General features: G+C 42.8%; 1 protein-coding gene across 1 annotated transcript; it reads right to left on the bottom strand.

Annotated features, from left to right (window-relative positions):
• Window positions 1–11,064: 11,064 nt before the first annotated feature.
• Window positions 11,065–14,818, bottom strand: sox4a (SRY-box transcription factor 4a). Its single transcript, XM_065471245.1, has one exon. It carries the CDS (start codon window positions 14,336–14,338, stop codon window positions 13,223–13,225), a length of 1,116 nt encoding a protein of 371 aa, XP_065327317.1. The 5' UTR covers window positions 14,339–14,818; the 3' UTR covers window positions 11,065–13,222.
• Window positions 14,819–15,405: the final 587 nt, after the last annotated feature.

A 15,405-nucleotide genomic window follows, 5' to 3' on the forward strand; every position in this document is an offset into this window, starting at 1 on the left:
GGATTAGAGACATGGAAGCTGCAGAGGAAAAAAATGTAAAAAGTACATTCACATAAATGCATTTACAGGAGGCATTAAAAAGTCAAGTGAAATCCTCCATCTTCCTTTTTTTAATGTTTCCCAGCATAAGATCAATCTTGACTGAGGTTTTTTTCATGGTTATTAAGGTGTGTGGAGGCTCGCAAACTCTGCACAGGCGACGCGCTGATGCGCAGAGGTCAGTGCGGGGGATTTAAAAGTGTCCTTAATGAGCCAATTTGGAGAAAACAAAATAAGGCAAAAGAAGAGAAGGAAAATATAGATTAAACTAACTGAGTGACTCACCATAATGAGTAGGGTTACGTTTTTTGTTTTTTTGTTTTTGTGCTACTGAATAGACTCGTTTCAGTATTCAGTCTGAAACACGGCCATAGCCACAGGGGCCTCATTTGGGAAAGGGCTTCAAAAGTCTATATTTGAACTTTACACTGCTATTAAGGCAGCGGCAGAAAATCAAAAGAGCTCATTCCTCTGAAAAGTCACCACAGATCAGTGTTTTAATACAGTGTAAAAAAAAAAAGAAAGAAAAAAAGAAGAAAAAATTACATCTTTGCTCCCTGACCCGGCAAATATTTAACAAAAATGACCTTTTGCAGCTTTTCACCCTTGGCTAAAGCATGAAAACTTCTCAAACTCCTGCCAGGGTGAGATTTACAGCGCACCCGCTACCCTGAATTTTAATTCAAGATCATAAATAAAAGGAATTCATATAGCTCTAGTGGGCTCATGTCCAAAAATCTTTTTTTTACCCTCCCTGCTACACATTATAATCATGTCAAAACCCGTAAGAATCGGCTTACTGTACCTGATCTAGTCCAGTCCATGTGCAGGTGGGCAGTAAGGTCCCCAGTACAAAGACAGCAGTTTGCACAGCTGAGCTTCTGCTCCCCTGCTCTCTTGCTCTTGCACTTAGATGCATCTCACAAATGTCTTGCTCTTTCTCCTCCTCTGCTGCTGCCTAAGCGGCACACTGTGCCTCCTGCAACGCTCCCGTCAAGCTGCGTAATTCAGTGGACGACACAACCACTGAACAATTACTGGCCCGTGCGACACTTAACTTCAAGTGGTGCTCCTAAGGCATCACAGGGCAATGCTAAGTATCTGAATGCTACTGTCTGATTATTATGATTCAAGTACGAAAGATAAGGTATGTTTTCAGAGATTGTGTGGCATTTGGAGAAAAGGGCACGGCCTGTCCTCACCATGACTGCAGAATAACTTTAAACCTGCAGGAAACATTGAGGACTGACTTAGTGAAAGGAACTGAATGCAGAGGAACAGCTAAACAGGGATCTGTCATGTTTTTCAAAGTCCACCATCATCCGTCAAATAGCAAGAGAACGTCTCCTAAAGCCCACTAGAGGATTTTCTTCCTGAAAACCCTGCAGGTAGCCCAGAGCTTCATACCTGATTCTTAGGTTTAGCAATCAAAAGCATCTTCACATTCCCCATTCCTGTCTGCCTCTGCTCTAAGCCTCACTGTACTGCTGCTCAGTAGGCTGCCTACTGTAGAAAAGGACAAGAGAGATTGTCATCTCGTCTCCTGTTGTGGTGTTTCATGAAAAAAATAACTTTCATCTTAGAGACAGCCCTGATCCACCAAGAACAAAACAAACCTGAATAAACTGCTCAGGTGTTGTGGTTAGTCTGCCTGCCTCCATCTGGTATTGACACCCTTCCAAACACCTCAGGCCCCCGCGGAGCTCTAATCCTACTACTGGAGCTGTTTAGCATATCCTATTTATTTGTAGTCTGCTCTCACACCTTCCTGCCTTCTGCCTAATTGATGCCTCTCAGAGTTTATCTCTTTCAAGGTATTACTCATAACGCACTCAAGAACTTTAAAATGAACCGACAAGGGAGCTGAAAAGACACAGCGATGCAAAAGTCCTCGTCATTTAAACATAAACTAAAAACCTGCCTCTTCAGCCCGGCTTTTGATTGAGTGGGCTTTATCGACATTACTTTTTTTTTTTAATCTCATATCATTATTTCAGAGTTGCATTATTTCATTCACTTACTAGAGCTTATTGATTATTGTACATTTTATTCTGTTGCATGATGTTATCAAGCGTTACTTTATTTTATTGATTTTTTAGTTCCTCTTAATTTTGCTGATGTACCTTTAGGCCATAAGAAAATGTTTTACCACTTTGTCTTTTTAAGTTAAGTTGTCATATATCTATCTATCTATACATATATATAAATTCCCCACTCAGCCTCAGGGTGATCTTGAGAGTCCTGCACAGTATCTCAGCTGTTCCTTATCCATTTTCTTCTTATTTTATGTTCAGTTATCTGTGAAGCACTTTGTACACTTGCATTGAATTATATTCTCCAACTTTTTCTGTGCATTTTCCCCTCACTTTTTTTTCACTGTTTACATGTTTCCAAATCTGGTGACTTGTATTCTCATAAATCTGAGAAGACTTTAAAAATCTCACAGTCCACACATCACAATAGGTCACATCACCCTTTCGTGTTTTGACTGCCAGTCTTAAGTTGAATTTTTTCCATACTGGTGTAATTGGCAAGTACGACTGTGTGGCAGGCAGCGTAGGACCCAGTTGCAGGGCACTGAGACAAAGGGATTAACTGAATGAGGCAGTTTTATTGCTGTTACTTAGAACATAAGAAAAAAAAAAGGCAAGGAATACAGACACGGGAAGACAGCACCAGCGAGAGGACATGACAAAGAACAAAGGGAGACTCAGACAACATATACAAATGGGTAATTACGGACATTGGAAACATCAGGAAACACAGCTGAACAGAATTTGACTAATGAAAAATTAGTCAAATTCTGTTTGACACAAAATTAAACACAAAACACATAAGACAAGGAACTCTGAAAATAAAACAGGAAGTAACAAACACTGAGAGCAGGACTAAGACATGTGACACAGTGACAGGCAATAAACAAACATGACTGACAGGGGAGACAGAAAGGAACCACAAAAGATGATAACTAAAGGTTTCATAACCTAATGAGGAACATAAACTGGAAACAAAAGAAGCACAAGGAAATAATATTATACTGAAATAACTAGATGCAGAGTTAGAACAAAAACCACATATCAAAATCCAAAACAACAAACCATGATCTCACTAAAAACTCAAACCATCACAAAACTGAAAAACACTGGGTCAGGACCATGACAGAAACAACTGTGAACATGAGGACACTAAGTAAAGAATAACACTTTAATGCATTGCTGCAAAAATGACTTTATGATTTTACAGTAAGCAGACTGCTTTTAAAGATATGGTAAAGTTCTGTAGAAAGCAATGCATTCTGGGAGATTGCAGCAGTATGAGCATTAAATCACATATACAACGTATTCTGTGAATTTCAAGTTTACAGATTGATGGTGAGATTCCCAACGGTCTAAAGAATTGTCAGCAGTGAGTAGAGTGATTCACAAAGCACTAAGTGACTTATTTGATTTAAGTACTATTTACGTTTTTTCCCTTTAGGTTTAGTAGCTTTAAACTTGCCTTCTTTGAAGGTAATGTTAAAAATATACCACTTCTTCTTGTGTGCTATCAAGGTTAAGGTTAGCTTGATGTTTGCAAACGCTATTGTTAGCTAGCATCTCTATCTCAATAAAACTGAGGATATTACATAGTATTACTTTGGGGGAAAGTACCCAAGCTTTTGGTGTGGATTGGCATTGTTACTGGTTTTCCCAAACCTTTTCATCAATGCATACTTTTTAATTTTTCAGAAGTAAATGATAGCATGTAGTTATGAAGCTAGCAACATTTCTCAGACTCAGAAAGTAGTGAGAATATAATTAATTAATTACATTTAAATGTAAGTTTTTGGACTTGGGCTGGCATGTCTGTAAAAACAGGCCGCATGGGATGGTGTAGTGATGCCACCATCACCATTAGCATTAGCAGCATTAGCAAGGAATTTTAGGATAATTCCTTGCTAATGCTAATGTTCCCAGAAGAAATATATATTTATATATAAAGATGCAAATCCTGGAAACAACATATGTCTGCAATTATCAAATTCAGTTATCACACAAAGGTTCTTGACATGTCATCCACCTACCACAGTAGTGCTGCTAGCGGTGCGATATCTTTGCTATCTTTGCTTGATATCTTTTTTTCATTCATGAAACAAACATTTTTCATTTCGCTTTTTCTTAGGAAAGCGGTGCACTGTTGGTCGGCAAAAGGCGTGAAGTCTATATGTTCGCAATGAGTCACCTGCTGCTTCTTTTCTCCTGTACGTGAACAGCTTAACAAGCATTGCAGGTTCATGGAACCCCCGCGATAAGGAAATAATTCCTCACTGGATTCAAACCGGTGAACGCTGCCGGTGACATTTCATTTGGCTCACTGCCAAACTCGTTGTACTGCTCTCGGGTGTTGAGCGCACTAGCCTCTGTGTTTAGAACTAAATCAAGTTGTGTGTTTGTCCTTGTTGTGCAAATAAAGTTTGAAATGTAAAAATATTCTTTCAATTAAAGTGAATCGGAATCTACTTAACAATTCACCCCATCTCCCTCTTATTTCATTATTCCTTTGTTGTCCTCCGTGCTGGCACAGGTTCAGACAAGCTGAGCGCTGAAATTATGACAACTGTCCAAGGAGATGATGTAATTTGGGTTGTGGCGCAGTAACAATGACACATTCCAATTTGAGCGTCTAAATTCAAGCTGCAAGTAGGTCGCCCGTCTCGAGGTGCAGTTTTGTATCTCAGGACCTTATAAACCAAATTACAAGTGAGATGTATGAGGAGGTGCACGCAGACATGGTTCGGCCAATTTTAGCTGCATTGTCAGTGTTCTCTTACACAACACTGTTTGCACGGTGTTCTGTTCTGCACAAACCAGACTGTACACTCTGCCACGTAAGCCTTTAGAAATTATGATCCAAGCCTCTGTGTTCTCAGAACTCATCCCTATCTTTTCAAGTGTACTACAGTACAACACCTACCACTATGACTCAGAATCCTCTGTCATGCTAAACTGCTTCAGCACATGGCTTAACAATGAGTCCTCTCTGTGCTGTACAGTGTGCCATGATGTCTAAATACCCGTTCTGGATGTAGGAGTAAAACTGTCTCTTGTATGACATAAGCACTCATTATGAAGACCTGCTGCTCTGCCACTGTCTGTATTTACAACTTCTTTTCTTCATCTAGATAAACTCTCATTAACTTATCTTTGTACTCGAGCAGTAATTCAGACCAGATGCTCTGAGGGTTTGTGTGAAAATGATCAAGGAGCCATGGAGTCAGCAAAGGAAGGTGATAACACTCTAGAGAGGGTGATTTGAATGGTTTCTGGAGAGCAGAAGAGGCAAATTTGTTTGTAAAGCAATTAAATAACGGACAATGGTTCATCCCAAGAAGGCATGTTGGAAAGCAGCAAAGCGGCGTATTGTATTGTTTTTTTATGATAGCATCTCCCCACAGATAGTTTAAAAGATGGATGAAGCTACCTTGACGTCACCCATCAACGCTTCAAATCCTGTTTTGAAGCATTGACGTTAAACTTTTTGTCGCCATATTTGTGTTTTGAAGCTGAATGTGACGAGCAGCACACACTGGAAAATCCACTATTCTGACATTTAGATCAATTTTTTTTAAATGAACTCAATGTTTTATTCAGTGTGAAGCAAAACAAGTGACTGAGCCCATAAACCCATTAGAAACGTAATTAGAGAGGTCAGAACCAAAGGCCATTTTCCCATAGACCTCTAAAGGACTGGAGGTCTTTTCACAGCCTGGTGGCCATTAAAAGTAGGCGGAAAGCACATCCGCATTGGCTTCGCTTTTCAGAACCAGGAAAGGACTGACATTTTGTATACTCTTTATAAATCTATTGGTGTATTCAAAATCACCATTCTTTTTTCTTAATTTTACAGTAGAAACTCCAAATTACTCACAACAGCATTATGAGTAATAAAAAGAAAGCATCACAATGTAACTTTTGAAAATTTCTTGCCTTTTTTTAAAAAGAAGGAAAAGATGATCAGCATCAAAAAATGTTTGGCAGTTAATTTTCTACCATGTCTTTGCACATCAAAGAATAAAGATCTATTTGGGAATATGTGTTAAAACAATGAAAGAAAAGACAATTAATATCTGTGGATATTTCCACTTTTACAAAAAGGGGTAAAAATCGGGCCCCTCTTAAGTGGAACCAGATCCCAGTTTGGAACTATCGCTACTTTTTAAATTAGGCTTAAAACTTTCCTTTTTGATAAAGCTTAATAGTTAGGGTTGAATCAGGTGACCCTGACTCTTCCTTTAGTTACACTGCAATGATGCACTGAGTGTTTTTTTTCTTCACTCACTATGTGTTTAAACACCACTCTGCATTCAGTCATTAGTTATTCATTTGTGCTTTTTTTGTCCTGTCTTCCTCCCCTCACCCCCATCGGTAGTGTCAGCTGGCCGCCCCTCCCTGAGCCTGGTTCTGCTGGAGGTTTCTTCCTGTTAAAAGGGAGTTTTTTCTTCCCACTGTCGCCAAGTCCTTGCTCACAGGGGGTTGTCTCATTGTTTGGGTTTTTCTATTATTTTAGGGTCTTTACCTTACAAAAGAAAGCACAACAACAGGAGGCTGTTGCCTGATTTGGTGCTATATAAATATAACTGAACTGAAGTGAACTGAACAAAGATATTGCTTTAAATGCGAGGGCCCTGGAAAGTTATACTGCCTTTGAGAAAGGTGTAGATTTCTTAAAAAGTGAAACTTAATCTTCATTTCGCCTTCCATCAACACCACCGTCCACACCAGGATTTATTTGAACTTGCTGTGTTATTGACAGAAATGCTGATATATGTGAGGATGTATACATATAGAAGCCTCAGTGTCTGAGTTTATTATTATTATTATTATGAGGAACAGCCCACCATTATAGAGCCACAGTCATGTGTTTACAGCTATGATCTGTCAATTTGTGTCAGTCCGCAGTTTATCTGCCGATGGATGTTTAATAGAAGCACAACGCAGTTTATCCAGCCAGCAACCCCGGAGGCAAAGATGTCCCGAGCCCACCCCCCACCCCCTGTTGCCAGACGTCATTAAGCCTGCACTAACTGCCCACTTTACTGGATTGTACTGTAATGTTCATTGTGCATCTGTCCACTCAGGTCCCCACCCATCAGACCACTGTGGGTTAGGCAAACACATAATCATTTCAAACACAACTCGTTAAAAACATAGTCGCGCGCGCGCACACACACATCACTCCACGCAGCCGCTGTCCAGCCCTCCCTGTGCTGAAACTGGGATGTCAGCAGACACCCCAAAGAACCCTTATTAGTCAGAAGAGTCTACTGGATAAAAAAAACCTGGAGCTTCATTTGCGCTCATTTGTCACTGGCTGCAGTTGCTGAAGCGTTGCCTGACAGAAGCTGACTTTAAAGTCGAGAGTCGGTATCACACAACCCTCGGAAACTACCTTCACAGCACTTTTTTTATACACGACAACAAAAGTGCGCACATCTCCCCGCTGAGACAACACTTTTTTTCTTTACTGACTCCGAAGCCAGAGCAAATCTTTGAGGTGTCAGAGCCACGTTTATAGAATAAAATAAAAATATAAAGATAAAGACCACATCAAAGTATCGCTGTCAAACTGCTCCAGCAGGTTATTCATAACAAAATAAGTTTTCCCAGCCTACCTGCCTCCTTCCATCAGTTGGTGGTCCCACATTTTGCGAACTTTTACGCAGTAACATCCCGGCTCTGACTCCCTTTTCTTTAGTCTCCACTCATAACGTTGACACATGACTCCAGATAAAAGTTGAGTCTCACTCTCAAACTTTTAGTTTTCGTTTTTAATCTCCACACTTCGGATAAATGAATGTCCGACTGTCTGTGTTTTCTTCGACCCTACAAATCCGCAAAGGCGACAGGAGCGCAAAGGTCTGAAATCAATGAAACAAAGTTGGGCTGCCTGCCATAACGGCGGTGTTTGTGTACTTCTTTGTCTATGCATGCCTCATGACTTTGTGTCCCGCCTTCAACTTCACCGGCAGCATGCGAAAAATCACTCCAATACTCCTGCAGTAAGTCTGCAGGGACCCTGAACACATCTGTGGTGTTCAAAGGCGCGTTTGTATGAATTAAATGGTATTTTTATCTGCAGTGCTTTCTGTGTGATATTATATATGATATAATATTCCCATAGGGAAACACGGTGTATGAGCTCAGCAGTTAGCAGTGATCTCCTCTCACTTTATGCTTTATTTATCTTATGTGGCATCACCGCAATAATCCTGGACACTTTGATGTAATACTTTTGTAGTAATGCTCCAGGTTATTCTTGCTCTGTCATAGAGGAAATACACACTGTAGCCCAGGGACAGTCTGTAGTATGACACAGTTATTCGAGGCTTGTAAATCGCTTAATATAACACTATAAAAATGTTAAAAGTCAAACATAAAAATGACACAGATAAAACACGATACACATTATTATAAATCTGTTAATATATCAATATGTCAGTCTTAAAAAAATCCATTCCAATTAAAAACCAAGTCACACAAAAATAAAGTCTTAATAATACTGGAATCTTGCAGCAGTATAATTTTCTTCCTGCACTCTGTTTGAGACAGTTTGCATGAATTGTGCAAATGATTCCTTTGTTGTTATCTTGCACTAACACTTTGTGCAGCTGGACACAAAAGACAATGAAATAAAATCAGTTTATTCACTGTCTGAAACAAGCTTTTGATTTATTTGCTTTGGAGTACCTTATAAACTTGCATTCTTTCTAACAGCCAGCAGGGGGCCAAGAAAAAAATTAGCTGTAGATGTCTACATGGAAGACACTCCTCAGCTCTCTTGAGTTATCACTAGAGTAAACATTTCTCTGGTGGATTTATTATCTCAAGTGATGTTCACTTTCTTACTTTCCATAAGGAGGACAAAGCAGGTCAGGCTGTGGGACTTGCTCTTTGTGAGTTTAAATTTTGTTACTGAATAAGTGGGCAGTGTCACTTGGTTTCACAGCCACATCTGTCCCATGAGTGTCGCTGCCCGGTTTCAGAAAACAAAGATGGGGACAGTGAGGATGCTCACAACAGGGGGTTAAAGAATGACTTTAACTAACGCTATGGTAGTTATGCCATCTTTTAAATACAGTCTATGCTTTATACACTTTTAGATCAAGCTGGGTAAGGATTTACAAAAGTGTCACAAGAGAAATGAGAGGGACTGAGACATAATTAATCAGGTAAGAAAGTTTAGTGGATAAACTTCTCTTTGCTGGTACACTTCAAAGGAAACATGGCAAGAAGGCCCCAACTAGACACCAATATTGTCTACTTTTAAAAGCAGAAAACATTGAGAGTGATGGATTTAGTCATGTATTTTCTAAGCTTATATGTTCTACTGTGTGTGTGTGTGTGTGTGTGTGTGTGTGTGTGTGTGTGTGTGTAAGAGCTGAATCTGAAACTTTGCAGCTATTTGTCAAAGAATTGCAGAAGAGTAAAATATTTAGCCTTGAACTGGGCTGCACTTCCAATCTCATCGCCCGCTCAGAGGGATTTAATTACAAAACACATTCACACACTCACATTCACGCTCAGCTTTTCATACACCCAGCAGTTTCTCAATCACAGTATAAAGCAGGAGAAAATGAAAAAATTCAGGTAGTTGTTCTCACGTAGTGACATTTGGCTCCCCGGATTCTTTCCTGTCACATGTGTAAGAAATGTTGAGATTGAGCACAGAGGCAAAAACATGAAAGAATTTCATTTCATATCATGCTTCAATCATGTGATGATTTTATAAAATAAAAAAATAAGAACTCATTAATAAAGGGTTAAAAATGTGTACCTTTGTTCAGATCGCTGGTATTTTATTGTTGGCCTGTATTTGAAGCAGTCACGGTCACTTGATCTTGATGGTGTCTGACACACTCAGGTTAACAGAGGAGACAAACAAACTATGGTAATCAGCCATAAGGATGGAGTCCGCACTGACCCTCTGTATGTGTCTTTTTCATTTTTTCATCCCCACACTCTGAGGACCAGACTGAACTTTTTTTCCTCTTTCTGAAACAGAGTGAACACCTCAGACAACACCTCACACACCATTTCCACAGTAATGTCAAGCTTATTGCAGACATCCCGGGAGCCGGTGTCTCATCTTTGGGATGGTGCGCTGCCTGTAATGGCCATGCCTTATCTCCCTCTCAGTACCCAGGCTGAGATGTCAGAGGAAAGCCGGAGACAACCATGCTCCCCTGACAGAGGAGGGGAGATGGAAATAATTACCAATGTCTCTTGTGGAAAAGGGCGTAAATTGATACACACTAAATGCTGAACCTTAGGGGTCTCTCTTGCTCTCTCTCTCTCTCCATGTGTGGCTCTCTCTCTCTCTCTCTCTCATCAGATGTAGGAGACAAATGAATGCATCCAGAAGGAATTAATTGGATTTGGGAGCAGTCTCCTGCACAATCCACCAGGACAGACAAACACCCCCCCTTCTCTACCCTCTCCTTCCCTCCCTCCCTTTGGCACACACACACAGACACATGCCTCCTTTATTCCAGTCATGCCTTGCAGAAATGTCTGCCACCCCCCTTTATCCCCCTCCCACCACCCCACCCTGATGGATCAGTCTGTGTCCCCTTATCTCACACACACACACACACACACACACACACACACACGGGCGAGTGCCGTACTGCTCCCCAGTGGATTGCAACCTCTCTCTTGGATACAGTGTTTCCATGGCAGCCACGTTTTTTGCACGTGCAGAATAAGATGGAGTAAGCGAGAGAGGAGGAGACCACTCCTATCGATTCACTGGGTGCCTATTGATTCACTGTCTGCAGCTGCACACTTACCTACGGCAAACACCCCCGTGAGCTGCACACATGTTCACGCACGCTCACGCTCAGACAGGATGTAAACATCAGATTGGAGATTTTGGAGAGGCTGCTGTCAGCTAACCACACGGCGGTGCTTATGTTTGTCCTCTAGGAAGGTACGAACTATGTAAAAGCTAGTAAACTTGTATATACACAGACGAGAAACATTTTCAGTTCCAGCTGATTTTATTTCCTTCTTGGAAGAAAAGAAAAAAAATAAAAAACGACAATCTGTACAGAGGTCTGAGAGGCAGTGATTGACCCAAACATTGGCTGGTTTTTGAGCATAAAACATCAAATGATATTGGCATGATTGGACAAAACATGATCATACACAGCATATTGCACAAATGAAAGAAAAAAAAAGGACGCAAGAAAAAAAAATCTTTAAAAAAAAATTAAGAAAAGAAAAAAAAAAAAAGAAAGGAAAGAAACTCCTGGACCACAATCATCTTCAACATGTCCAAAGATGGCTGTCCTAGTGCCTGTCAATCATCATCATCATCATACATAAAAAAACCACACAATCTTTGCTTATAGTACAGTCAGTTTACATAAATATCTCGTTATTATTCTTTAAAAATCTTAAACACAACAGCTATAGCTACATATACCTGAATCTGAAATACAAATGCTATTTGCCATGCCATAATATAGGAAAACAATTAGCCTGCTATACTTAGCCAACAGGTACAGAAAGGTTAAATACTATTTTTTTTTTCAATGCAATTTGCGCAATAACAGATGAAGCACTTCATACATCTCCCCTCTCTCCAAAAAAGTCTAGGCAAAAAGTGGAATGAGTGTGAAATTCCATCCAGTGGTTCAAATAAAACTTATCTCCATAATTTAAAAAAAAAAAAAAAAAAAAAAAAAAGCACACAGAGGTATTAGCTCTATCCAAACAGTGACTCTCTGGGATCTTTCGTGCCTAAACTTTCTTTTAGGTCTGTGTTGTACTGGAAACACAGTCACCACTCAGGCTGGGAGCCTCAGTGGCGCTTTGTTTACTTCGCTGGTGAAGCTGGAGTCACTGTGCCATTAAGAAGCATGTGGGTAAATACTGTAAACACTGTGAGGTCAGATTGTGCCAAACAAACCCCCCACCCCTCCCTCTCTCTGCACGACTAAAACACCAATGTAGATCCAAACAACAATGTTGTAGGCTACCCACTCGCCGGAAGAAGAAAAAAAACGTCCCCCCCCCCCTCCTTTTTTTCTCTATAGATTTTGTACAAAAATACAAGTAGAAAATCATGACACACTCAAATCTCCATAAAAGTGAGAGAAGTCGGACATTTTTTTGTTGTTTTGTTTTAAATAAGATACACTTCTAGCCCTTCCGCGCTGGATACAGACAGGTGTTATGTGCACAAACACAAACGAGACCTGTACGAGAACAATACTTCTATGTATAAAAAAGTTTGGCCGGTATAAATACATCGATATAAAAAAAAACCGTCATCTGACACAGAGAAACTACAAAGTTGAAGCACTAGGCAGAAAGAATGCGCGTCAGGGGGGAGAGGAAAAAGCATTGGTCCTGAATTGTGCACTGAGTGTTTTAAAAAGTGTTCAGAAAAGGGGCTTCTGAAGTTTGGAGTCAGTCTATGTTTAAAGTCCTGCCGTTGAAAGAGAAGCTGGTGATCGTGAATTGAGTCCTATGGTCACACAAATTGCGTAATTACGCAGCAATGAACTTTTTTTCTTCCTTTTTACGCATTTAAAACAACAACAAAATCCTCCTCAACGTGGAGGGCATGCTTGCTGATATTAAAAACATTTCTAGTTCGGAAAAAAAAACTACACCTGAAGAGCAACTCGATGGTCAATGTGAATTGGCTATCTTTAAACAAACAAACAAAAAACCCCAACACGACGAGCTCTCCAGTAAGTGTCCCGACCTCAAAAATAACATCAATGTTCAAATGTTCAGTCTCAGTCTTCATCCTGTGCGGATTGGGTTGAACAGTCGAGCTCGAGTCTGTATCACTGCTCTCTGCTTACATTCACTCCTCCTCCGAGTCCAAATGCAAACTAAGCACCCCACCTTCCCCCTCCTCCCCACAGGTCTGCGCGTTCCCGTCAAGCGCACCGAGCGCAGTTCCAACAAGTCTGTGAGCAGCGCGTGCCTGGGCTTCAACGCGTACACAGGCCTACCTTTTTCTTTCCCGTTTTCACTCTCCCTCATTTAGTGAAAGAACAGCGGAAATCTTCTGGTGTGGACGCACACGCCTGTCTGAGGTGTCGGGTGGGGTGGGTTTGAACAGTTCAAAACGTTGCTGGGCGGGTGGTGGTGGTGGGGCGGGCGTCGCGGTTCTCTCCCACCTTTCAGTAGGTGAACACCAGATTGGAGATGGTGGACTCCAGCCAGTCTCCTGAGATCATCTCGCTGACCTCTGGAGTGCAGTAGTCGGAGAAGTCGAAGTGAGAGCCCGCCCCGCACTCCCCGAAGCTCCAGTCCAAGTCCCGGTCCAGCTCCGCGTCGGAGAAGCCCATGCCGCCCAGAGACATGCTCTCAAAGCCGGGGCTCGGGTTCAGGTCGAGCCGCTCGTCTTCGAACTCTTCATCCGATGACGAGGACGAGACGGAGGAGGAGGAGTGAGAGGCCGACGGTGTTGGAGAAGAAGGGCGGGTGTACCTGAGGCGCGCGGTGTGCGAGGTCTCGCTGGCCGCCGGGCTCTGCTCCTCGTACAGGCTGAGCGGGTCGCTGGACTCCGCCGAGCTGCTCAAGGCGGGACTGGCCGGGACTCCCACGGAAGGAGGCCCGCTCTCCAGGCTGCCAGCCCCTCCGAACATGTGCGCGCGCCGAGCCTCTCCGCTGCGCTTCTCCGGGATCTGCCTGGCCCCGGACACCGACCTGGATTTGAAGAGCGACTGGTGGTCACCGGGAGAGGCGTAGTCCTGCGCCGCCGCGCTCCTCACGCCCCCCTGCTTGTGCGTCCTGCTCACTCCTTTGGACGCGGGGCTTCTCTTGACGCCGGACTTGGCGCCGCGCTCCCCGCTCTTCTCCCCGCGGTCCGCCTGCTTACTCGCCCCGCTCCCCGACTTCACTTTCTTCCTGGGCCGGTACTTGTAGTCTGGATAGTCGGCCATGTGTTTGAGCCTGAGCCGCTCCGCCTCACGGATGAACGGGATCTTGTCCGTGTCTTTCAGCAGCTTCCAGCGCTTCCCGAGCCGCTTGGAGATCTCCGCGTTGTGCATGTCCGGCGACTGCTCCATGATCTTCCTCCTCTCGATCTGGGACCACACCATGAACGCGTTCATGGGTCTCTTGATGTGTCCTGTCGGAGTTTTGCACCACGCCAAGTCGCTCCGCTCCCGGGAGGAGGGGGACCCCGGGGTAGGAGACGCATCCATCTCCAGGTCCATCTCTCCCGTGTCCGTGGAGTCCCCGCCGGGGGAATGAGCGTGGGCGCTCTCTGTCTGGCTCATGTGCTGCACCATCTCTCTCCAAAGTGTCTGAAAACACCACTCAGTGCTTTCACAAAGTTTTTCAAAAACGTATTCCTCACTTCTTGTTGGAGTCGGAGCACTGCTGTGAGCAGGTCTCTAAACAAAAAAAGTCCATCCAAGTCTGTCTCTCTCTTTTCAGTTCAGCACGCTTTGGAGACGCTCGGGCTTCTTAACTTTTCTTCTTCTGCGCTTCTCAGCGACAGTTTTTTTTTTAAAACTAATAATCCGGAAACTAATTTTCAACTGCCTGTGCGGCTGAACACTCGCAGAGCAAGGCTGAAAGCGCGCCGCTGTGGGCCGCAGCAGTGCGAGTCCCTTACGTGAACCTGGCTGTGAGCAGCGCAGCTCTTCCGTGCGGCTGAGAGACCATGTGGCTGAATGGAGCTGCTGCGCTTTCTCATAGTCTCCCTGTTTCCCTGCGAGCTCCCTGATATTACTGTAAACACAACAACGAGAACCTCGCCCTTTTATAGCTTTATCGCGAGACGTGAGCGCCAATCAGCGCCTGTCGCCATCCCAATTTTTGAGTCGGACCACTCCCACCTCCTCTTGCCATTGGCTGAATAAAAAAGAAAAAAACTGGTAATAATAATAATAATAATGTGCAATGAGGATCCGTGTGTCTGACCTCATTCCTGTCAGACTCCACTGAAGGAAGGCAAACTTGTGGTGTGTGTGTGTCCATATATATATATATATATATATATATATATATATATATATATATACATGTTTATATGTGTGTGTGTCCTTTTCCTGGCTGTGAGGGATATACTTAGATCCAAATTAGCTTCATGTGGTTGGGTAGTGACTAAATATAGATCCTGTGTAATGTGTCTGAGTGTTTGTCGGTTGGAGGGGTAAAGCAAGGAAATGCTGAGAAAACACCCACCCAAAAACAATCTCGCCCCAAACCTGCTATTTGCGACTCTTTACAACACGCCATGACATCACAGCCGGCAGATTTAAAAAGAGACTCAGGTGAGATGACGGCAGCTTTTATTTACTCCGTGCATCCTGGCGGTGCAAAGGGGTGGGGGGGGGGGGGGGGGGTGCTG

The sequence above is a fragment of the Pelmatolapia mariae genome, linkage group LG22, assembly GCF_036321145.2.
Source record: "Pelmatolapia mariae isolate MD_Pm_ZW linkage group LG22, Pm_UMD_F_2, whole genome shotgun sequence".
Taxonomy (NCBI): domain Eukaryota; kingdom Metazoa; phylum Chordata; class Actinopteri; order Cichliformes; family Cichlidae; genus Pelmatolapia; species Pelmatolapia mariae.

Excerpts from the sequence above, each read along its gene's own strand:
- sox4a (XM_065471245.1), bottom strand. The coding sequence starts at position 14,338 with ATGGTGCAGCACATGAGCCAGACAGAGAGCGCCCACGCTCATTCCCCC.